The sequence below is a fragment of the Schistocerca piceifrons genome, chromosome 5 (genome assembly GCF_021461385.2).
Source record: "Schistocerca piceifrons isolate TAMUIC-IGC-003096 chromosome 5, iqSchPice1.1, whole genome shotgun sequence".
NCBI lineage: Eukaryota > Metazoa > Arthropoda > Insecta > Orthoptera > Acrididae > Schistocerca > Schistocerca piceifrons.
In genome coordinates, this window is record NC_060142.1 from 350,025,380 (window position 1) to 350,052,219 (window position 26,840).

The following is a 26,840-nucleotide window of genomic DNA, read 5'->3' on the forward strand; positions in this document are numbered from 1 at the left end:
GTGGGTTCAAAGCTGACTGGGGGATTACTATATTGCGTCTGTATTTTTGCTCCGCTTGAAATTGCCAGGCTAAAAATGGGCAAGGAAATCCTGAGGCAACCTCTGCATCATAAGTGCTCTCATTGCCTTGACATAGTACCTTTTAGATCTGAAGGTGAAAAACTTATAAAACTCCTAATTACTGTATACACTTGTTAATACCAGCATTTTTCTGCTTCAGCCAATAAAATTTAAATATTTTTGAGAATATGTAATTTAACTAAATATTGCACGCGTTTAACAATTTGTTAAATAGGTTGTTGTTGTTGTTGTGGTATTCAGTCCTGAGACTGGTTTGATGCAGCTCTCCATGCTACTCTATCCTGTGCAAGCTTTTTCATCTCCCAGTACCTACTGCAACCTACATCCTTCTGAATCTGCTTAGTGTATTCATCTCTTGGTCTCCCTCTACGATTTTTACCCTCCACGCTGCCCTCCAATACTAAATTGGTGATCCCTTGATGCCTCAGAACATGTCCTACCAACCGATCCCTTCTTCTGGTCAAGTTGTGCCACAAACTTCTCTCCTCCCCAATCCTATTCAATACCTCCTCATTAGTTATGTGATCTACCCATCTAATCTTCAACATTCTTCTGTAGCACCACATTTCGAAAGCTTCTATTCTCTTCTTGTCCAAACTATTTATCGTCCATGTTTCACTTCCATACATGGCTACACTCCATACGAATACTTTCAGAAATGACTTCCTGACACTTAAATCTATACTGGATGTTAACAAATTTCTCTTCTTCAGAAACGCTTTCCTTGCCATTGCCAGCCTACATTTTATATCCTCTCTACTTCGACCATCATCAGTTATTTTGCTCCCTAAATAGCAAATTCCCTCAGCATCACCCGACTTAATTAGACTACATTCCATTATCCTTGTTTTGCTTTTGTTGGTGTTCATCTTGTATCCTCCTTTCAAGACACTGTCCATTCCATTCAACTGCTCTTCCAAGTCCTTTGCTGTCTCTGACAGAATTACAATGTCATCGGCGAACCTCAAAGTTTTTATTTCTTCTCCATGAATTTTAATACCTACCCCGAATTTTTCTTTTGTTTCCTTTACTGCTTGCTCAATATACAGATTGAACAACATCGGGGAGAGGCTACAACCCTGTCTCACTCCCTTCCCAACCACTGCTTCCCTTTCATGTCCCTCGACTCTTATAACTGCCATCGGGTTTCTGTACAAATTGTAAATAGCCTTTCGCTCCCTGTATTTTACCCCTGCCACCTTTAGAATTTGAAAGAGAGTATTCCAGTCAACATTGTCAAAAGCTTTCTCTAAGTCTACAAATGCTAGAAACGTAGGTTTGCCTTTCCTTAATCTTTCTTCTAAGATAAGTCGTAAGGTCAGTATTGCCTCACGTGTTCCAGTGTTTCTACGGAATCCAAACTGATCTTCCCCGAGGTTGGCTTCTACTAGTTTTTCCATTCGTCTGTAAAGAATTCGTGTTAGTATCTTGCAGCTGTGACTTATTAAGCTGATAGTTCGGTAATTTTCACATCTGTCAACACCTGCTTTCTTTGGGATTGGAATTATTATATTCTTCTTGAAGTCTGAGGGTATTTCGCCTGTCTCATACATCTTGCTCACCAGATGGTAGAGTTTTGTCATGACTGGCTCTCCCACGGCCGTCAGTAGTTCCAATGGAATATTGTCTACTCCGGGGGCCTTGTTTCGACTCAGGTCTTTCAGTGCTCTGTCAAACTCTTCACGCAGTATCGTATCTCCCATTTCATCTTCATCTACATCCTCTTCCATTTCCATAATATTGTCCTCAAGTACATCGCCCTTGTATAGACCCTCTATATACTCCTTCCACCTTTCTGCTTTCCCTTCTTTGCTTAGAACTGGGTTTCCATCTGAGCTCTTGATATTCATACAAGTCGTTCTCTTATCTCCAAAGGTCTCTTTAATTTTCCTGTAGGCGGTATCTATCTTACCCCTAGTGAGATAAGCCTCTACATCCTTACATTTGTCCTCTAGCCATCCCTGCTTAGCCATTTTGCACTTCCTGTCGATCTCATTTTTGAGACGTTTGTATTCCTTTTTGCCTGTTTCACTTACTGCATTTTTATATTTTCTCCTTTCATCAATTAAATTCAATATTTCTTCTGTTACCCAAGGATTTCTACTAGCCCTCGTCTTTTTACCTACTTGATCCTCCGCTGCCTTCACTACTTCATCCCTCAAAGCTACCCATTCTTCTTCTACTGTATTTATTTCCCCCATTCCTGTCAATTGCTCCCTTATGCTCTCCCTGAATCTCTGTACAACCTCTGGTTCTTTTAGTTTATCCAGGTCCCATCTCCTTAAATTCCCACCTTTTTGCAGTTTCTTCAGTTTTAATCTACAGGTCATAACCAATAGATTGTGGTCAGAGTCCACATCTGCCCCTGGAAATGTCTTACAATTTAAAACCTGGTTCCTAAATCTCTGTCTTACCATTATATAATCTATCTGATACCTTTTAGTATCTCCAGGGTTCTTCCATGTATACAACCTTCTTTCATGATTCTTAAACCAAGTGTTAGTTATGATTATGTTGTGCTCTGTGCAAAATTCTACCAGGCGGCTTCCTCTTTCATTTCTGTCCCCCAATCCATATTCACCTACTATGTTTCCTTCTCTCCCTTTTCCTACACTCGAATTCCAGTCACCCATGACTATTAAATTTTCGTCTCCCTTCACAATCTGAATAATTTCTTTTATTTCATCATACATTTCTTCAATTTCTTCATCATCTGCAGAGCTAGTTGGCATATAAACTTGTACTACTGTAGTAGGTGTGGGCTTCGTGTCTATCTTGGCCACAATAATGCGTTCACTATGCTGTTTGTAGTAGCTTACCCGCATTCCTATTTTCCTATTCATTATTAAACCTACTCCTGCATTACCCCTATTTGATTTTGTGTTTATAACCCTATAGTCACCTGACCAGAAGTCTTGTTCCTCCTGCCACCGAACTTCACTAATTCCCACTATATCTAACTTCAACCTATCCATTTCCCTTTTTAAATTTTCTAACCCACCTGCCCGATTAAGGGATCTGACATTCCACGCTCCGATCCGTAGAACGCCAGTTTTCTTTCTCCTGATAACGACATCCTCTTGAGTAGTCCCCGCCCGGAGATCCGAATGGGGGACTATTTTACCTCCGGAATATTTTACCCAAGAGGACGCCATCATCATGTAATCATACAGTAAAGCTGCATGCCCTCGGGAAAAATTACGGCTGTAGTTTCCCCTTGCTTTCAGCCGTTCGCAGTACCAGCACAGCAAGGCCGTTTTGGTTATTGTTACAAGGCCAGATCAGTCAATCATCCAGACTGTCGCCCTTGCAACTACTGAAAAGGCTGCTGCCCCTCTTCAGGAACCACACGTTTGTCTGGCCTCTCAACAGATACCCCTCCATTGTGGTTGCACCTACGGTACGGCTATCTGTATCGCTGAGGCACGCAAGCCTCCCCACCAACGGCAAGGTCCATGGTTCATGGGGGGGGGGGGGGTTAAATAGGTAGCCAACATAATTTTGTCTTTTGCAGGCTAAGACTTTTTTTATGGGAGCAATAAACAATAATCTCAGACTATCATCCCAACTTGAACCCCCAGCATATGGATGGAACATAAATTATGTTCCTGGACATAATCTAATATTGGGTTATATGAATATCAGTCTATGTTTCAGCCATACTTTCTGGTGGATAGATGTAGCTGAAATGAAGTCATTGTATTTCAACACATATAGTGTTCTCCCTATCGTAAAACAGTCAAAACTCTTGGAGGGTATTGTAAAGGTAGAATAATGCCTTTCAGATAGGCCCTGGGAACATCAACTTGCCTCCTCAAACTATTTGCTCAGCTCTAGCTTAACTGAAAAACTGTGAGTTGCATAAATATCACATCAGAAATCACAAATAGATATTGAGACTAGCAACCCCGTAGTTGGAATAGCCATTGAAGATTGTGACAAAGTCATAAGATGTCAGAAATGCTAAAGCAGTGGTTTTAAATGGTATGAAAAGAGTAACACATTAAACAATTTACTTTTTGTACCCTTATTTGTTCCTAAGTGATGAACAAACACCTTATACAAGTTACAGACGTTTCCTTACTTTTGCAGCTCATGGTCGTGGTGACGAGCGTCAGTGCAGTCCCAGAGCAATCAGGTGTGCAGTTACCTACACGAGCCAATTATGCCATTATGCAAAAAATTTATTAGTGGACTCGGATAACCCCCAACGAAATTACTGAAACAGTTTACACAAGAGTCACCACGCTCGACTTATCAACAAGACAAGGCTAAAAACCACTTATTTACTATTATCAGCTTTGTAGCAAGCTGATTACATTACCTTAACTTCCAAATTCTTACCATTGAACCAGAAACATACATTGCTACTCGTCTCCACTTAACTCCCAACTAGAACCCTGCAATGGTTTTCGAAACTTGAGCAAAGAAAAATTCACAAGATCAATGTTGAAAGCAAGAGAGATCCAATAGTCAGAGGAAATCAAGCTCATCAGTTCCCACAGAAACAATATAGTTCATTTCCCTTTTAAGATGCTTCTGACTGCTAACTGTGTGTGGCTTTCAATTAGTGCCACCAGCGTCTACATCTCCACTTTCCACGTTTTTTATTTGAACTACAAAACTGCCAACCAGCCATCACTTCTGGAAGCCCTCACTGTAATGTGTCGCGGCCCTGCACTTAATCACAACATTCCTTCAAATGTCAGCTACTGTTATTGAACCTCCTTCTCCAGGCACAAGGACATAACTTAAGAGTTCTTCCAGTCATTCCATACTTGAAACTTATCTTGCTCAATCTCCATAAATCCCAAAATAGCTGTTTGTGGGAATGGATAAGCTACTGAAATTAGTCACTGTGTCCACTGGCTCTTTGGATGCTGACACCCATGTGAGTGCGGGGGGTGTGTGTGTGTGTGTGTGTGTGTGTGTGTGTGTGTGTGTGTGTGTGTGATAGAGATTGAATAAGCACTCCCCCCCCCCCCCCCCCCCCCCCCCCCCACACACACACACACACACACACACACACACACACACACAGAGAGAGAGAGAGAGAGAGAGAGAGAGAGAGAGAGAGAGAGAGAGAGAGGGAGGGGGGGGGGGGGGGCATGGCCTCAGCTGAGGGCAGGAGTGCAGCATAAAAGATTGAAAAGCAACTTTCCATTAGGGTATATCATACTGTAGTTCCTTTTATCTTAGGTGAGAGAAAAGGGAGTATTTTCAAAACAAAAATGTATAGTGAAATGGAGGATTTAAAAGAAAATGTTTCGAAGGTTTTGTGAGGAATGATAAAAGAGGAAGGTAAAAAAAGAGTAGGTAGAAGGAGATTTGAAAAAGAAAGAGCGTAATTTCAATAAAAACTTCTAATTTTCGGTAAGATGTAGTGAAAGGCAAGTGAGATGAGAGACCGAGAGACAGGAGGGGGATGAAAGGTGAATAAATTTTCTGGGAGGTTGCAGGCATTAGGAAGAGAGAGATGATTTTTTTAAAAAGTCTTAAAAAACTCTCTTAATTTATTATTTTTTAAGTATGTAGGGAAATGGCAAATTAAAGAGAAATGTATATTTAAAAATATTTAATAGACAATTATTTTAATTGGCAAGGCAGTTAAAGGAGAACAAGCTCATATTTTATCATATCGGATTTGATACTTTCCCCTCGCTTAGTGATCTTCCGTTGGCTCTCACTGACAGAAAACTGAGCAAAAGAACAAGAAAACAAAATGTTTTCAGTGCTCTGATTATCAAGTCCAAAATCCCCAATTATTTCTAATTTTAGTCCTGCATTTTGACATTGAATCTAAGAGACGTTGAACGTAATTGCTAGAAGAGGCAACCTTCTTCAAAGCATCAAGAATGCAGTCTCTGAGGGTTTCAGCTGTAACCAGTTGATGTCATGGCCAGTTATTCAGTTATCTGACAGTGTTTCTGCTACCTCAGTCCACATTCTCCATTTGATTCTGTCAGCAGCCCTTGGTAGTCAGTCCATGACATTGATGTCCACGTTGGACAGCTGCTGATGAATAAATGTGGATTTACCCACAGGAGAATGATCTTCATGTTGTGTGAACTCTCCTTCACTGTACAGCACTTGCACTTGGCAGCATCACATTCTTCAGTATGTAGGCGTACTGCCTACTATCACGAGTTCCCTCAATTCTGTGAAGTACCATTGCTCCTCTCACAGAAATCCAGACCCCAGCAGGAAACCAATAACAATCCACTTCATGTCATAACTACATGTGTCTTACCCTTCCCAGTCTGAAACTACTCTTTGATTGTCTTTCCTTGCAGTAACTCTGCTGGCAGTGCCTCTTAAAACCTGCCGTCTTCACAGTCAGGGCAGCAACTCAGTCTTTGACAGAATTCCGCCCCCCCCCCCCCCCCCCCAAGTGAGCCATTGCAGTTGACTGTCCATGATGTGATATTTGCAAAACTGAAAAAGTCTCTCTGGCCTATCTCCTTTTGCAGGCGGTAAGACAGAAGTCACCAGTTCAAATTTGATCCAAGGCACGGTGATTCTCATACAGCACTTTTTTTGTCCTTTTACATACGTAGTGAGTGATATTGATGAGTATAAAATATAGTAAATGGCTGTTTGGACTAATTGTCGAATGATAGCTTTGAAAATATGAATCATTGTACAATTGTGTCCCAACATTGTATTCTTCAACAAAAGGAAAAAGAATAATGTAGTGAAGACAGTTAGAGCAGAAATGAGTGTATGTCATTCTGTTGTTGGTTGGCCCTGAATAGCACGTATGTATTGCGGCTCGGGAGCTCGATTCCAGGATCAGACCCTTGACAGGTTCCACACATCACACAGGATGACATCTAATCCACAATTTCCTGTATACAGGAAATTTCCATTCCCAGAGTCACCCTTAAGATGAATTTATATAGCCTTTGACAATTAATGTTACTGCCACTTAATCACTGTCTTGTAGGTGCAGGATACCTAAAAACTGCAAGAGATGTGATACGCCGTGGATGGCACATCACTTTATTTGCATACTGCAAGTGCTTGCTGAATCCCGTGCAGCTGCAGCTAGGCTCACTTTGGAGGGCAGGCTGTGTGCTTGATTAAAGTTGCTTTAAATACCTACATCTACATCTACATCCATACTCCGCAAGCCACCTGACGGTGTGTGGCTGGCGGAGGGTATCTTGAGTACCTCTATCAGTTCTCCCTTCTATTCCAGTCTCATATTGTTCGTGGAAAGAAGGATTGTTGGTATGCTTCTGTGTGGGCTCTAATCTCTGATTTTATCCTCATGGTCTCTTCGCGAGATACACGTAGGAGGGAGCAATATACTGCTTGACTCTTCGATGAAGGTATGTTCTCGAAACTTCAACAAAAGCCCGTACCGAGCTACTGAGCGTCTCTCCTGCAGAGTCTTCCACTGGAGTTTATCTATCATCTCCGTAACGCTTTCGCGATTACTAAATGATCCTGTAATGAAGCGCGCTGCTCTCCGTTGGATCTTCTCTCTCTCTTCTATCAACCCTATCTGGTACGGATCCCACACTGCTGAGCAGTATTCAAGCAGTGGGCGAACAAGCGTACTGTAACCTACTTCCTTTGTTTTCGGATTGCATTTCCTTAGGATTCTTCCAATGAATCTCAGTCTAGCATCTGCTTTACCGACGATTAACTTTATATGATCATTCCATTTTAAATCACTCCTAATGCGTACTCCCAGATAATTTATGGAATTAACTGCTTCCAGTTGCTGACCTGCTATTTTGTAGCTAAATGATAAGGGATCTATCTTTCTACATATTTGCAGCACATTACACTTGTCTACATTAAGATTCAATTGCCATTCCCTGCACCATGTGTCAATTCGCTGCAGATCCTCCTGCATTTCAGTACAATTTTCCATTGTTACAACCTCTCGATATACCACAGCATCATCCGCATAAAGCCTCAGTGAACTTCCGATGTCATCCACAAGGTCATTTATGTATATTGTGAATAGCAACGGTCCTACGACACTCCCCTGCAGCACACCTGAAATCACTCTTACTTCGGAAGACTTCTCTCCATTGAGAATGACATGCTGCGTTCTGTTATCTAGGAACTCTTCAATCCAATCACACAATTGGTCTGATAGTCCGTATGCTCTTACTTTGTTCATTAAACGACTGTGGGGAACTGTATCAAATGCCTCGGAAGTCAAGAAACACGGCATCTACCTGGGAACCCGTGTCTATGGCCCTCTTGAGTCTGGTGGACAAATAGCGCGAGCTGGGTTTCACACGACCGTCTTTTTTGAAACCCATGCTGATTCCTACAGAGTAGATTTCTAGTCTCCAGAAAAGTCATTATACTCGAACATAATACGTGTTCCAAAATTCTACAACTGATCGACGTTAGAGATATAGGTCTATAGTTCTGCACATCTGTTCGACGTCCCTTCTTGAAGACGGGGATGACCTGTGCCTTTTTCCAATCCTTTGGAATGCTACGCTCTTCTAGAGACCTATGGTACACCGCTGCAAGAAGGGGGGGCAAGTTCCTTCACGTACTCTGTGTAAAATCGAACTGGTATCCCATCAGGTCCAGCGGCCTTTCCTCTTTTGAGCGATTTTAATTGTTTCTCTATCCCTCTGTCGTCTATTTCGATATCTAGCATTTTGTCATCTGTGCGACAATCTAGAGAAGGAACTACAGTGCAGTCTTCCTCTGTGAAACAGCTTTGGAAAAGAGACATTTAGTATTTCGGCATTTAGTCGGTCATCCTCTGTTTCAGTACCATTTTGGTCACAGAGTGTCTGGACATTTTGTTTTGATCCACCTACTGCTTTGACGTAAGACCAAAATTTTTTAGGATTTTCTGCCAAGTCAGTACATAGAACTTTACTTTCGAATTCATTGAACGCCTCTCGCATAGCCCTCCTCACACTACATTTCGCTTCACGTAATTTTTGTTTGTCTGCAAGGCTTTGGCTATGTTTATGTTTGCTGTGAAGTTCCCTTTGCTCCCGCAGCAGTTTTCTAACTCGGTTGTTGTACCATGGTGGCTCTTTTCCATCTCTTATGATCTTGCTTGGCACATTCTCATCTAACACATATTGTACGATGGTTTTGAACTTTGTCCACTGATCCTCAACACTATCTGTACTTGAGACAAAACTTTTGTGTTGAGCCATCAGGTACTCTGAAATCTGCTTTTTGTCACTTATGCTAAACAGAAAAATCTTCCTACCTTTCTTAATATCTCTATTTACGGCTGAAATCATCAGTGCAATAACCGCTTTATGATCGCTGATTCCCTGTTCTGCGTTAACTGTTTCAAATAGTTCGGGTCTGTTTGTCACCAGGAGGTCTAATATGTTATCGCCACGAGTCGGTTCTCTGTTTAACTGCTCAAGATAGTTTTCAGATAAAGCACTTAAAAAAATTTCACAGGATTCTTTGTCCCTGCCACCTGCTATGAATGTTTGATTCTCCCAGTCTATATCCGGCAAATTAAAATCTCCACCCAGAACTATAACATGGTGGGGAAATCTACTCGAAATATTTTCCAAATTATCAGCATCATGAGCATATTATAGTTAACCTGAGGGCAATAGTCCAGGTTGAACCAGACACGGTTAATGATATCCATTGGAGTATTTATTTGGATGTCTGTTTATTTGTTGTATTTATTACAAGCAATTAGTGATCTGCTACAGTCCAGAAGCCTCTTCTAATTTCTTTCAATGCTTCAATTGTTGCCATAACGGTTCACCACATAATACATCTCATCTTGCCATCTCCACCCTCATCTTCACCTTCTTGTTTTTCCTTTTAGGGCCTGATAGGCTGATGTTAATTTGTTTGTGAATAATTGCAGGTGCATCAGCACAACATAAAACATCCTGAGACACAAACCGTGTGTGGCAAAAACTTTAACAGTATTGTAAAACCCATGAAGAAATTGAAGTCTTTTTTGCCATAGAAGGCTTTGTGGAACTCCACCTTACAGTGTGGGTGGGTATTCCCAGCGGGGTCAGGGATCTTCACCTGTTTCGAGATGACTGGGTGTTTGTGTTGTCCTCATCATTTCATCATCATTCATGAAAGTGGCGAGTTTGGACTGAGCAAAGGTTGGGAATTTGTATGGGCGCTGATAACCGTGCAGTTGAGCGCCCCACAAACCAAAACATCATTGTCACCTTACAGTGTCAACATTGCACTGGGTTCTGCAGAAGCATTTTAGTTATTGGAATGGAAAATATTTGGGCACATGTGACGAATAACATTTATAGATGTAAAATAGTGCATTGTAATGCAACATTTTGCTTAATTAGACTAGTGACAGGAAGTTACAGCGAATCACCATTTTTCCTGCTTTTATCCTTTTACCATGATGTTTGGTTAGTATTTAACAGACTACAGTGAACTAAAATCCCATTAATTGTGCTTACTTCATAACTCCAGATGTAAACGTCTGAGTTGCAACTCCTCTATAAATCTTTGATTTGTGGCCATAATTTACTTCAAGAAAGACGTAACAGACTTCATATATTACAGTTAACATATTCTGGTGAGTAGGTGATCCTGTTATGTTTTGTTATGTAAGACACCATATCTTTTGCAAATTTAGGTACTTGAGGAAAACTATTTGAATTACAGCATAGCCGATATGCAGGGAGGCCAGTTTTACTTTGTTACTCTCACTCAGTAATTTGGGTAAACAATGTATGAAATTTTGCCATCCTTTTCTTTCTAGTGAATTTGCTCATTGAAACTATAAAAAATAAGTGGAAGCATTTACATTTGAATTCTGCACCTTCAGGTTAGCAGCCCCCATTTCCAACCATTACACCATGAGAAACTGATGTTAAGAATAGTCCCCTTCACAACAAGTCCATGCACTAATGGAAAATAATTAAAAGGAAGGGGGGGGGGTTGTTATTTCAAGCAGCAAGATTTTAGAACAAAAGAAAGAAGCAGGTTAAATTGATCTTTTATTTTCATTATTTCTGAATAATGAAGCTTGAATGGTAGATAGTGAGTCCTTGTAAGTTTTATACCCTCTGTGCCTCATATATGTTGGTATCCAGGTGCTGTCACTGGGATTTGAAAATTAAATCGGGTCCAAAATCTGTGTTGCACCCAACAGAAGATCTGGAACACCATCTGCCAGCCAGTCAAGTAAGCCATCCTTAGTGCAAGAGGTGTATGTGAATAAAAAGAGTGCATCAAGTATCTTGCATCAGTGATCCACTTCCTCAGTCTGATGTCATGCCATGGTCTGTTTTTTTCTGCTGCTGTTACCAAATGGTCCAATTTTCAGCCTCTTTTTTTTTTCTGCTGTTAAGCGTACAATATGCCATAGACCAAAATGTGCTAAGCGAGGCTATGAGGGATGGAAAAGACTCACAATTATTGTCATATTAGAAATTTAGAAAACAAACTTCATCACGGAATCAAGTGAAGTCAAAGTCTAGTTGACTAACACATGCTGCATGAAGTCAAAATGATCATAAGGAGAGCAATGTGAGACATGCACAGAGAATTAGATACTAAAATTTTTCTCAGTAATGTGACTAAGAATCCCAAGAAATTTTGGCCCTATGTAAAGTCAGTAAGCAGATTGAAATTATGTAATAGAACTTGGATTGCTGCTATAGTATTTTAATGTCTTTATTGTGATGGATCCATTTCGGCTAGATTGCCAACTTCAGACCATCTGTGAAAGCTATGAATAATTTTTTTTATTTTATCATAATGCTGGTTAATCACATTTTCAGTTCCACAAATTTGTTACGTATGTCCATATACCATTAGAGGCCACTGTCACTCTGTATTGTATTACAACATACTGTAAATTGAAGACAGCTATGCTATAAGCTTGTTTGTGGTTTGATACTGTTTTTGTTCATCCTTACTTCTAATTTGTATAATTTTATGTTTTATTACTAGATTTGACAGATGGACAGTTATTATAGTTGTCGAAGACGCTATATGGTTCCGTGTGTTGACATTACCATTGTGGGCTGTATCCATAACAGTTGTAATTGATGTGTCTGTGAGTAGTTGTTTGTGTTTATCCATTATCTTTGGTAAGGAAATCAATAAAATTTTGTATGAAAGATCATACATACAGTGCGAAATGATAATTCAATACACCATAGAAACTGGTGGATTGTCAGTCTGTCAAATCTAACAATAACATGTAAAATTATAAAAATTACAAGAATGGTCAATCAACAACTGCAGCAAACTACAAAACAGCTTGTAGTATAAAACTCCTAAATCTACATTTATATTACAATACAAAGTGACGGTGACCACTGATGATATATGGATGTAAGAACCAAATTTGTAGATCATAAAATCTGATTAACCAACATTATGATAAAACAAAAAAATTATGTAATAGTCTGAAGAAGATAATATAGCTGAAATGGATCTCCAACACAATAAAAACATTAAACTACTAGCAATCTGGATTTTATTACATAATGTCTCTGAGATATCTTCGACTCTGCGGGCCCATTGGTTCATAAATTATTGACAGATTAAATTATCTGCTTAGTGATCCTATTGGCACAGAAACAGAATATGGCACTGGGAGGGCAGAAATATTTAATTTGGTCTTCCATAATGTGGAAGATTCCATAAACTGGAATTCTGTGTGGTTCCTGCTTTCAATCCTTGCACACATGTCTAAGTATTGACGTAAGTGGTTGGATTTTAGGGTAGAAAATAGACTAAAATCATTCAACATTGGCCAGATGAACCTCCTGAGTGAGAGTACAGATTATGCAAAAGACCTTGCTCCCCTTGTAGTGGCAGTTTATTGTAGGCCACTTAAGCAAGAACCAAGTAGTTGGATAAAAGTGTGCCGAATACAAACCTCCTTTATAAAAATCAACATGGATTCCATAAAATTAGCTCGTCTGTTTATGCTTGAAATCTCGCAGACAGAGGCGACCTGTTTGATATTGTGTTAGCTGAGTTCCAAATGACTTGGTACAGTTCCGAACTGTTACAGTTCTGAACTGTCATTGGGTAAGCAAAATATGGGCTTACAGAGTATCAGACAAGATTTGTGACTGGATTCAAGCCCTTCTAACAGATAGAACTCAGTACCTTGTTTTCGACAGGCTGAAATTGACAATGTAGAGGTAATTTTGGGAGTGTTATGGGGCTGTTACTGTTTACAGTATATGTGAATGATCTAGTGAATAATATGGGAAGCTTCATGAGGCTGTCCCCAGATGATGCTGTTGTCTGTAGGATGGATTCAACACCAGAAATGGTAGTGAAATGCAGGAAGAGGATACTGTCAGTTGACCCTCATTAGTCTGCTGTGACCAAAAGGAGAATGACATCATCAAACAAATAAGAGGGAAAACAGGTGCTAGGCTGCAGTGCATAGGAAATATCTTCGGGAAATGTAATTAATCCACAAAGGAAGTGGCTGACAAGATACTTTTAAGACTGATTCTTTAGTATTGATCATCAGTCTTGAACCCTGGCCATGTTGGAGTGATAGAAGAAATAGAGAAGATCCAACAGATAGTGGCACGTTTCTTCATCACAGGATTGTTTAGAAAGTGTGAGGGCATTATGGAGATGCTCAACAAACTCCAGTGACAGATGCTACAAGAGAGGCCTTGCCTATAATGGAGAAGTTTACTGTTGAAATTCTAGGAAGTTAGGCAACATAGTGCCTCCTGTACCTTGTCCCCATACAGATCACAACATGACCATTATCAAAAATTAAACCTCAGGCGGAGGTTTATCAGCAGTAGTTCTCCCTGTGTATCATTTGCAAATGGAACAATGCAGGGGAAAATGAGAGCAGAACCAGAAGTACCCTTTGCTACACACCATTAAGTGGCTTGCAGAGTACAGGCATTGGTGTAGATGCTGTTATAGAGCAGTGTATTAACTTTACACCCACTTCATCTTCCACCAAGTGATTCTGTGAATAGCAAGCCTCTGAAGACTCTCATTAATCAACTCCCTAAAACACCTCCTTTGGAATATCACTGCAGAGAATTTACTTTAGGGCTATACCTTCAGCTGCTTCAGAGGAGGAAGCTTCACAAGTCTTTTCAAGTCTAGAATATATCCTCAATACTGGTCATATGACTCATTTCAGCTCTGCCTCATGTTTTCTCTGGTACTGATATGTCATTAAATTCTTCATTATTCGTAGATACTGCTCAGTGAGAAGGGGATGCCGATCTTCTCTCTGGTGACCATTACTGTGTAGATTAATGTACAAGGCACTCACTGATGTTTGCCACAGGAATTGATTCTCATCAGGACAAAGTGGGTGCTGTAGAACCAGCTAGAGGTGCCTCAATAAAGTGGTAGGATCCAGGACTATTTGGACCAATTTTAAACAGAATCTACCACATCAAAAAGGCAGCCTTGCCAAAGTCTTCAGGCTGATTCAGAGGTCAGTATTTCTCTTGGTGAAATGACAGTTTCTATTCTGCAATAAAGGGCAGGCAGTCTTCACTGTGAAAATTCAAGTGGTGACTATCACAGGAAAACTTGCAGTCTTGCAAGTTGTAAGAACCAAAGCAAGATGAGTCATTAAGATGCGCAAGTAAAGGTTGTGATAGGAGTCCCTGCTTTCAATTCCACAATATCTGCAGTTTGGACACAAAGAACCTAGCACACAAACATTGCAGACATTGCACACGCAACGGCAGAATATTAAACTAGTGTGACTTTCACTTGAGTGCATATTTTGCTGCCACAAAGAGACTGTTGTGAAACAGCTATTGCCCATATTACAGCTGCAAAATAAAATTATTCTGATCTTTGCTAAAAATTACTTAATATGCATGTGCAGTTTATGTTATAAAAAACAGTGCCCTTATAAATGTCATGATAAACAGCCCTAAGATAGAAATTTTGAAAGTGTTGTCACTACTTCTGCATCAGAATTGTAATATACTCCAGAGGAGCAGCATATATTAAATCCTGATTTCTTCCAATAATTTGTCTGCTGTTCATAATTAACTGTAATTGGGACTGATTGTCACCTTACTGACTGGTTATTGCACACTAAATTATAATGATGAGAATGATAATAATATTCAATAATCACACAAAAATAACCCCGCCATAATAATTAACAACATATTGGGAAACTGAAAAAATGCAGTAGCACTTTTGTAGAGAACATAAGACCAAACGTTAGTCACTGAGTGTTCATGTATTGGAAATGCCGATTTGTTCTGCCACATTTCACACAATATGGAAGATTTCATTGCATGGAACACAACAAACAGGATGAAAGAAAGACATTCATTAATGCTTTTACGTTAGTAAATCCACATTCAGTTATACTTCATAATCACAAATTTAAACGCTTGATGCAATAATTTTATCTAACAGTGCCAACTGTGTATGTGCAAAATAGTACTGTCAACTGGGATAATTCTGACACCCAGGGGCAACATTGATCCCAGGGGCAGTTTCACCCTTTTCTTTTCATTTCTGGATACATTTATATAAATATGCGTGAAGATAAAAATTATCATATAATACAATGAAAGTTTTTGATTTGAATTCACACACTTTAAAATAAAATTTAAAAATATTATAGTTCAAAAACTTTTTGTAAGCAAGTCCTACATATGTGCTTATAAATAGAATTGGAAAAAAAAGCTTTTTGGGCACAGAAGTCATTAATGCTATAATCACCAGGTTGCTCACACATTTTAATGAAGTTGTCTGACCTTGTTAACAGTACAAACAATTTTAACAATTAAAAATTCACATTTCTTTAAAAAAGGATAACATTGACCCCTGACTTTTTTCCCTCATGGATTACATTGACCCCCACCCACCCATTCAAATATTATCACAGAATTTCCATTAATCCACATGTACTTGCCCAAATATGTGGGAAACGAAAGTTTAATTTGTAATCATTGTTTAGAAATTAAGACTGGGGCAACAATGAATTTAAATTCATAGTTAGTCTTGGACCGTCTCTGTTCTTTCAAGTGTTCTTCTGTACATTGCAGAAGTTTTAAGTTGAGATTGGTGTTTTGTTTTAATTGTGAAGAATGCACACAATAAGCTATTGCTTTAATAGACAATGAAGTTGAAGAATAAACTGTCAGTTTGAATAGACAAAGCAAAGCTATAACTAAATTAAAAACTGAACTTCAATAGTCAGAACTTACCAAAGGTCTCCAGGCACAACTAGATGTGGATAAAGAAACACTGGAATAAGTGGTCTAGTTAATTAAAAATTATCAAGAGATAATAAAGGTGATACAGGTGCAGTCAAGAGACTAGGTATATTAAAAAAAACTGATTGGGGGTTTCCACTGTATAATAAAGATATTAAAGTTATACGAAAAACATTCCTAGACTTGAAACTTCCTGGCAGATTATAACTGTGTGCCGGACCAAGACTCGAACTCGGGACCCTTGCCTTTCGCGGGCAAGTGCTCTACCATCTGAGCTACCCAAGCACGACTCACGCCCTGCCCTCACAACCTTACTTCTGCCAGTATCTCGTCTCCTACCTTCCAAACTTAACAGAAACTCTCCTGCGAACCTTGCAGAACTAGCACTCCTGAAAGAAAAGATATTGCGGAGACATCGCTTAACCACAGCGTGGGAGATGTTTCCAGAATGAGATTTTCACTCTGCCGCAGAGTGTGCGCTGATATGAAACTTCCTGGCAGATTAAAACTATGTGCCGGACCGAGACTCAAACTCGGGACCTTTGCTCAGATGGTAGAGCACTTGCCCGCGAAAGGCAAAGGTCCCGAGTTCGAGTCTCGGTCCGGCACACAGTTTTAATCTGCCAGGAAGTTTCAAGTCTAGGAATGTTTTTCGTATAACTTTAACATCTTTATTATACACTTTTTGTATTTGTGACTGAAAATGTATTTAAAAAGTTTTCCCAAAATTATAAAAAAATTATTTATGTCACAGTCAGCCTCTACAGCTGACTGGTCAGTGCAGTTGACTTCCACGCAGGAGACCAAGTTTCAATTACCGATACTGCCAGAGATTTTTTTGTGGTGGCAGGACTGGTATGGGATGCACAGCCTTGTGAGGCCAACTGAGGGGCTATTCAACTGATTAGTTGGGGTTCCAAGGTCAACAAAGACTGAGAGAGCAGTGTTTATGACCACATGTCCCTTCACACTGAATACAATGATGCCCGATTGGCCCATGTAAGGAGGCCAGAATGTGGGACTTAACCTACTATTCATGTCACAGGTTTATAATGACAAGTGTTAGCTTTATCTGTATATATGTGTCTAAAGGAAGTGCCATTAGCTTCACTTTTCATATTTACCACTAAGAGCCACTAGACAGATCTTTCTTTGATATTAATTTCATATTGTGTCAAAACTGTTTCTTCAACCTGGTTTTATTTCACTAACTGTTTTAAATAATGTAATGAAATGATCACATGGCATTTATTGGCGGGTATATCCCCATGGGGGTTTGGCCGCTGTATTGCAAGTCTTTTTAGTTGGTGCGACTTGCATGTGAATGATGATGAAAATGATGATGAATGACACACAACACCCAGTCCCCTGCCGGGTATCGAAACCAGGCCCCATTGCGTGGTAGGTGGTAACGCTACTGCTGCGCTATGGAGGCAATAATTTAATGTTATGGTTTTACAATCTGTTTTCTAACTGCACAATTCATATACATCAACTGGGTATGCAGTAGCAACACCTGCAACACCTTAATGTAGGTATGTCAAGTCATTGCTACAACTCAGTGTACAACATCTGTTGCACAGAGTCAGAATGACTGTTTATATAAAAGATGAAGCTTTCTATCCTTATCTGTTTCTGACTGTACCCTATTTGCATGTATTGGTTTGATATAATTGAAAAATTGGTTGTACTGAAGTATGATAATGTGTCGTTTATGAATGAATTGTTTTCTGGTGGCCTTACTTTATAAGTTTGGCGCACTCTGTTGTGTGCAAAGATGCCTCTGTCTTCATCATGTTTTAGGTCTTGAAGATGATCATTGTAAGTAAAAATTACTTACCAGGTGTATAATATTGTAGTCCAGAATTGGAACAATTATAACGCAGTTAGTAATATTTTATCTAAGTACATGTCAGATTATTACAAGAGACAGGAATCCAGTATACCGTGTGATCTGACATGCCCTCATGATACATGTGTTCCATCAGACCTTCTACCTGTATTTCTAGGTTGAAGATTTTAGTGTTTTTGCAGGGTGGTTTCGTTCAACCATTTTTTGTACAAGTAATTTTCTATACAAGTAGTCTGCCAACAATATTGTGACTTTTCAGTTTAGCTTTTTCAATTAGTGCATTGGCATTTTCAATAGTTTATTTTAAGAAAAGGTAAAATTAGCAGTTGTAGATTATGTGTATAAGAGTATTACTGCCTGCCTGGGAATGAATGGATGAATGAACTTTTATGAAATCAGTTCCTCAGTTTTAATCACAGTCTTTGGGGATGTTTTAGTATTAATGCTGAAAACTGCCCTAAATTATCATTATCATAATTGTTGTCACCACCACCATTGGTCTTCTACTAAACTGTCTCGCCAATAAAACTTTTATTTCTACACTCCTCCTTTCATATTGCTGTTGACAAAAAGCACTCTCAGTACCTATGCCGAGTATGACTACTTTATCATCATCAGTGTGTAACATTTTTTGTAGTTTGTATTTCAGTCAGAAATGGTACATAATTAATCATGTTGTATTTTGGCTTTTAGATGTGTCTGGACAATGAGCGACTGAAAACTTTACCAGTAAATGATGGCAAGACCTTAGCAGATCACTTAGCTCTTTTGATTGGCACTGTTGGAGAAAACTTGGCTCTTCGTAGAGCTGTTTGTTTCCATGTCGGGACAGATGTGAAACTGGCAGGATACGCACACCCAGCTCCACCACTGGATACAAGAATTCTCTTAGGCAGATATGGTGCTATCTTAGCATTCAAGCAAAATTCACCACCTTCATTGGAGGGGCTACCCAAAGAGCATATTGGGAGGCAATTATGTCAGCATATAGTTGGTAAGACCAGAAACTTGTATTTTTAATAAGAGAACAATGAGAGAATTTATTACCCTGGCATATAGTTTCTATTAATATTAGCAAATTATTTTTTGTTTTGTTACATTTTGTTCAGCAACATAGTTTACTGTGTCAACTTGAACTACAGAAGAATAGTTTTGTTTGCGTGACTTTTTCAAGTAGTTGTGTTTATTTTATTCAAATAGAGCAGCTGGAATGCCATGTCACATAAAATTCTTTATTTGAGCAATTTACCACTAACTTTCATCCAAATTGGTGAATATTTATAAGGATTCCACTACTGTATTTTCAGTAGTTAATAAATGAGCATATAATTCATCATACCATATTGTAGTGCCTATGTTGTTCAGCTGATGGTTGTACATATTTGCAGCTGCAAATACATTTCATGTAAATTGATAATGGTCATATTTCTCTTGAACAGAATCCTTATAAAAGACATCCCAAAAGTATAATCACAGATGAAAACCTCAAGAAAGAACATAATACAGTACTGAACAATTATCAGTTATAGAAGTATATAAAACAACTGATGCCATGTTGTTGTTGTGGTCTTCAGTCCTGAGACTGGTTTGATGCAGCTCTCCATGCTACTCTATCCTGTGCAAGCTTTTTCATCTCCCAGTACCTACTGCAACCTACATCCTTCTGAATCTGCTTAGTGTATTCATCTCTTGGTCTCCCCCTACGATTTTTACCCTCCACGCTGCCCTCCAATACTAAATTGGTGATCCCTTGATGCCTCAGAACATGTCCTACCAACCGATCCCTTCTTCTGGTCAAGTTGTGCCACAAACTTCTCTTCTCCCCAATCCTATTCAATACTTCCTCATTAGTTATGTGATCTACCCATCTAATCTTCAGCATTCTTCTGTAGCACCACATTTCGAAAGCTTCTATTCTCTTCTTGTCCAAACTATTTATCGTCCATGTTTCACTTCCATACATGGCTACACTCCATACGAATACTTTCAGAAATGACTTCCTGACACTTAAATCAATACTGGATGTTAACAAATTTCTCTTCTTCAGAAATGCTTTCCTTGCCATTGCCAGCCTACATTTTATATCCTCTCTACTTCAACCATCATCAGTTATTTTGCTCCCCAAATAGCAAAACTCCTTTACTACTTTAAGTGCCTCATTTCCTAATCTAATTCCCTCAGCATCACCCGACTTAATTAGACTACATTCCATTATCCTTGTTTTGCTTTTGTTGGTGTTCATCTTGTATCCTCCTTTCAAGACACTGTCCATTCCATTCAACTGCTCTTCCAAGTCCTTTGCTGTCTCTGACAGAATTACAATGTCATCGGCGAACCTCAAAGTTTTTATTTCTTCTCCATGAATTTTAATACCTACTCCGAATTTTTCTTTTGTTTCCTTTACTGCTTGCTCAATATACAGATTGAACAACATCGGGGAGAGGCTACAACCCTGTCTTACTCCCTTCCCAACCACTGCTTCCCTTTCATGTCCCTCGACTCTTATAACTGTCATCTGGTTTCTGTACAAATTGTAAATAGCCTTTCGCTCCCTGTATTTTACCCCTGCCACCTTTAGAATTTGAAAGAGAGTATTCCAGTCAACATTGTCAAAAGCTTTCTCTAAGTCTACAAATGCTAGAAACGTAGGTTTGCCTTTCCTTAATCTTTCTTCTAAGATAAGTCGTAAGGTCAGTATTGCCTCACGTGTTCCAGTGTTTCTACGGAATCCAAACTGATCTTCCCCGAGGTTGGCTTCTACTAGTTTTTCCATTCGTCTGTAAAGAATTCGTGTTAGTATTTTGCAGCTGTGACTTATTAAGCTGATAGTTTGGTAATTTTCACATCTGTCAACACCTGCTTTCTTTGGGATTGGAATTATTATATTCTTCTTGAAGTCTGAGGGTATTTCGCCTGTTTCATACATCTTGCTCACCAGATGGTAGAGTTTTGTCAGGACTGGCTCTCCCACGGCTGTCAGTAGTTCCAATGGAATATTGTCTACTCCGGGGGCCTTGTTTCGACTCAGGTCTTTCAGTGCTCTGTCAAACTCTTCACGCAGTATCGTATCTCCCATTTCATCTTCATCTACATCCTCTTCCATTTCCATAATATTGTCCTCAAGTACATCGCCCTTGTATAGACCCTCTATATACTCCTTCCACCTTTCTGCTTTCCCTTCTTTGCTTAGAACTGGGTTTCCATCTGAGCTCTTGATATTCATACAAGTCGTTCTCTTATCTCCAAAGGTCTCTTTAATTTTCCTGTAGGCGGTATGTATCTTACCCCTAGTGAGATAGGCCTCTACATCCTTACATTTGTCCTCTAGCCATCCCTGCTTAGCCATTTTGCACTTCCTGTTGATCTCATTTTTGAGACGTTTGTATTCCTTTTTGCCTGTTTCACTTACTGCATTTTTATATTTTCTCCTTTCATCAATTAAATTCAATATTTCTTCTGTTACCCAAGGATTTCTACTAGCCCTCGTCTTTTTACCTACTTGATCCTCTGCTGCCCTCACTACTTCATCCCTCAAAGCTACCCATTCTTCTTCTTCTGTATTTATTTCCCCCATTCCTGTCAATTGCTCCCTTATGCTCTCCCTGAATCTCTGTACAAGCTCTGGTTCTTTCAGTTTATCCAGGTCCCATCTCCTTAAATTCCCACCTTTTTGCAGTTTCTTCAGTTTTAATCTACAGGTCATAACCAATAGATTGTGGTCAGAGTCCACATCTGCCCCTGGAAATGTCTTACAATTTAAAACCTGGTTCCTAAATCTCTGTCTTACCATTATATAATCTATCTGATACCTTTTAGTATCTCCAGGGTTCTTCCATGTATACAACCTTCTTTCATGATTCTTAAACCAAGTGTTAGTTATGATTATGTTGTGCTCTGTGCAAAATTCTACCAGGCGGCTTCCTCTTTCATTTCTGTCCCCCAATCCATATTCACCTACTATGTTTCCTTCTCTCCCTTTTCCTACACTCGAATTCCAGTCACCCATGACTATTAAATTTTCGTCTCCCTTCACAATTTGAATAATTTCTTTTATTTCATCATACATTTCTTCAATTTCTTCGTCATCTGCAGAGCTAGTTGGCATATAAACTTGTACTACTGTAGTAGGTGTGGGCTTCGTATCTATCTTGGCCACAATAATGCGTTCACTATGCTGTTTGTAGTAGCTTACCCGCATTCCTATTTTCCTATTCATTATTAAACCTACTCCTGCATTACCCCTATTTGATTTTGTGTTTATAACCCTGTAGTCACCTGACCAGAAGTCTTGTTCCTCCTGCCACCGAACTTCACTAATTCCCACTATATCTAACTTCAACCTATCTATTTCCCTTTTTAAATTTTCTAACCTACCTGCCCGATTAAGGGATCTGACATTCCACGCTCCGATCCGTAGAACGCCAGTTTTCTTTCTCCTGATAACGACATCCTCTTGAGTAGTCCCCGCCCGGAGATCCGAATGGGGGACTATTTTACCTCCGGAATATTTTACCCAAGAGGACGCCATCAACATGTAATCATACAGTAAAGCTGCATGCCCTCGGGAAAAATTACGGCTGTAGTTTCCCCTTGCTTTCAGCCGTTCGCAGTACCAGCACAGCAAGGCCGTTTTGGTTATTGTTACAAGGCCAGATCAGTCAATCATCCAGACTGTTGCCCTTGCAACTACTGAAAAGGCTGCTGCCCCTCTTCAGGAACCACACGTTTGTCTGGCCTCTCAACAGATACTCCTCCGTTGTGGTTGCACCTACGGTACGGCTATCTGTATCGCTGAGGCACGCAAGCCTCCCCACCAACGGCAAGGTCCATGGTTCATGGGGGGACTGATGCCATAGGTATGTCAAAAGAAAGAATGCAGTACATATAGTGGAGATGCTGAGTCGTGATACGCACAGCAAAAAGATTCACACAATTATAGCTTTCGGCTATTGTTGTGTTATAGCTTTTTGCTATTGTTGTGCCTATCGTAACTCAGCATCTCCACTATATGGTGAGTAGCAACTTTCCTTCTCTAATATTGTTACATTCCATCCTGGATTTTTCATTGTTTGAATGCAGTACATGTTAGACGTGAGTTTCTCCTGGTGTATTGATGTAATAACTTACAAGAATGCTGCCGGGTGACATTGTCATTGACAACTACTTGCCAATTTAATTTCAACTGCTTACATAACAGCACTACCCCAATAGCTAGAGATGCATACCAGAATCTCTGTATTGTTATATTCCATAGGATGACTTGTGTCAAGACAGTGTTCTGCAATGGTGGATTTGTTCAGCTGTTGTAAACGTGTGTGACGTTTATACTCAGTACACCAGTTCTCCAGTCCTGATGGTCTCACAAATATATGACGTGACACAACTGCAAGGAATATGGTAGACAACACCCTTGTGCAAACAAAGATCACCCTTTACTGAACCTAAAAGGACACTGATACTAGATGATGGTCAAAAAACACATTTCCCATCATATTTTTACAAAATACAACTAATCCTGATTGAAATGCTCCATGCCTAAAGCAAAAATGCCATAGACTTTGGTGCCACCTTGGCATTTCATCACTCACCTGGTGCACAGTTGGTCAGTAGTGCAACACACGTCTGACCTATCATTCACCATAACCATTCTGATGAAAGGTGATTTCGAGATGGGCTAACTTAGGTGACAAGCTCTCAGGGTCCAAGATGACATGAGCCCTGTGAACAAAGATACAAAATACCGTATTCACTTTGAGCTGAATGATAACAAATATCAGCCTGCAGCTGCAAGTCAGTGTGAGCAGGCTACCTATAAATGGTGTATCCCAACATACTGTCAACCTTCCTCCTCACCAACACATCAAGGAAGGGAAAACAGCCATCCTTTTCCAACTCCATCGTGAGACAAATATTCGGGTGGATTGATTTCAGGTATTCTTAATCATCATTTATATTCTCACTGCCATGAGGCCAAACAACAAAAGTATCATCTACATATCTGAAAAAACACGCAGGTTTCAAAGCTGCTGACTCCAAGGTATGTTACTCGAAGTCTTCCATAAACAAATTGACAATAATAGGTGATAACAGGCTTCCCATCGCAACTCTGTCTGTGTGCTCATAGTTCTGGTCACTGAATAAAATGTAAGTGGAAGTCAACACATATTCTGTAATAAATCTCACTGAGAAAGATTTCACAACACAGCTTTACCCATTCTAGGCAAAGGTTTAAATTTTGTACTGATGCCAAAGCATTTGTCAGTAGTTGATTTTATTAGTTCTGTTGAACAGGCTGTTTTTAAACTACCTCCTGATCTTGTAGAGGAGGCTAGGAGGGAGGCATGTTGTATGTTGACTGGGGCACGTCCACCCAAAAGTAGTATCACAGCAGCTGGAGTTGGAGTTGATATGAATATTGTTACTTTACCTGTGGGCAAGGACAGTACTACCATTGTTTTAGACAAGCAGGATTGCGTTCAAAAAAATGCATTGTTTAGTCTGATTCAGCATATCACAGTGTCGGTGCTAACCCCCCCAAAAAATGTTGAGAAAAAGATTAATCAGCCTCCGGGGGAGAAAAAAGAAAAAAAAGAAAGAAAGAAAAAACCTCTATGTTGTAGGAGACTATCAAGAGTCTTAATTCTTATTGTGCTGTTCCTCCTAAGTTATATGAACTTTCAAAAGTCCACAAGGAAGAGGTTCCTCTCCGTCTGATTGTGAATAACATTGGTACTCTGACATATCGTGCTACTCTGTTGATCCCTTTAGTAGGTTGGTGTGAGCGTCATTTTAAAAACTCTTTGTCTCTGCACTGGTCTTCGTATGGAAGATAAAAACACGGAGGATATTGTGGCATGCACTTCTAGCTATTGGTATACTGTTATTAAGGAAGCAGTTGAAATTAAATTAAAAAGTAACCTTATAAATAGAGATGGTGGTTTTTGTTTAAATTCTGCATGGAATCCTGCTCTCTCTCTCTCTCTCTCTCTCGCTCTCTCTCTCTCTGTGTGTGTGTGTGTGTGTGTGTGTGTGTGTGTGTGTGTGTGTGTGTGTGTCCTCCCCTCCCCCTCTCCCTCCCTCCCTTGTCAAAAAATGGAGGAACAGAATTAATGCTACCTCATCCGTTGATTATTAATTTCACTATCGGTAACTTCTGGTGTCAATCGTTTTTTGTTTGTGATGGCACTAGTGTTTACTCTGTCTGTGTGTGTGTGTGTGTGTGTGTGTGTGTGTGTGTGAGGGCATTCCTGTAACTTATTTGAACAATGCAGTACATTTTACACAAAGAATTAACTATGTGCAAGAGGGATTTCCTGCCCCTTTGTTGAATGATGACCAAAAGCAAATGAGTAAATGAATTTTTGAACAACATTTGGCCATTTAAAAAAGATATTACAGTTTCTGTTTGTCAGTTTGTTACTGTGTGTGCGATTATGGGATCACCACTTCACACCACGAAAGAAATAGCAAGTAAAGTAGTTGATAGAAGATGGTGGCTTCACACTAAAACAGCAAAGTTAATTCTCATTGGCATAAAGGTTAGGCATTACTCTTCTTGATTAGATAAATAATTGGCAAATGCTAAGGAAATTTTCTGGGCAAACTGGATGAAAAACGTTGTGAGAAGAGGCTGATTGCAAAATATGCTTAGTACTAATAACTGATTTGTATAATTAAATTGCCTTTTGTGTGCTGCAAATGAATGTATTTAATCAGTCAGATTCATTTTACCTTTATTAACAAGGCATCATGAATGACTATCTTAACCGTACTGCTTTTATTCACATTGTAAGAGAAGTACAGAGCCATGCTTTGAACTGTAATTCCACTTTTTATTTTACATTGAAACCTATGCATGTACTGGTTTAAATCTACAGTCAATGTATGTAAACCAACATAACGTAACATTCCAGAACACTCATTGATGGAACCTTTTTAATAAAGCATTCCTCGTGGATTTTAAATCACTTGACAGGGCTGGAAGCTCAAGGGAATTTTATCAGTACATCTCGCTGTAAAACCACATGTTCGAATATATAGTTAGATTTACTTTGGCAGTAAAACCTTTTTGTGTGTGGTATAGACAGCAAGTGATTTGTCATTATTTCCCATACATGTTGATCAAACTTAAATGGCATGTTAGCTTGAGTGCCTTGTTCAAAATATTTATTTAGAAAAACTTGGTCCTGAATACAGCACACCCTCTTAACACTAATCTTAAGTAAAGTTAATAAAAATATCTGACAAACTTTGACTTCTGTCCCTTGTGGACACAACCTGTCACCCCAGGTATGTGATTAAGTATTTGCAGAATTTAGAGCTATAATTTTAGTTCATTATATATCATACAATTAGCTACCATTTATTGATAATATAATGTAAATGGATAGATAAAAAAAATCTACTCACCAAGCTGCAACAGAAGAAAAAAACACACACACACGTATGCAAAAGGGTGCAGTCTTTCCATCTCATCCTTTCTGGTAAGTGTCCCCTTACTTAGGGTTCTGGGTGACTTTTCTGAACTGTATCCCTTTCCCTAGACCTCTCCAGTCCTTTTCCTTCACCTCTCTTTCTTTCCCTTCAACTCTTCTGCCAGAAGGAGGAGTCATTGGCTCCAAAAGCTTGTAAAAGTTAAACTTTTTTGTATGTGTGTTCCCCTGCTGCCACTTGGTGAGTAGATTTTTTATCTATCCTTTGAAATTATGTTATCAATTCGCTAGCATTGTATGTTGGAGTTC

The 26,840-nt window shown here is 39.4% G+C and overlaps 1 protein-coding gene across 1 annotated transcript in view; it reads left to right on the plus strand.

The window, feature by feature from the left end:
• LOC124798315 (elongation factor Ts, mitochondrial) overlaps positions 1-26,840 on the plus strand; it is a 98,748-nt gene that overhangs the window by 66,242 nt on the left and 5,666 nt on the right. Inside the window, exon 3 of the mRNA XM_047261653.1 lies at positions 18,793-19,093. Coding sequence (XP_047117609.1) covers positions 18,793-19,093 — 301 coding nt within the window. The remainder of the gene's footprint in view (positions 1-18,792; positions 19,094-26,840) is intronic.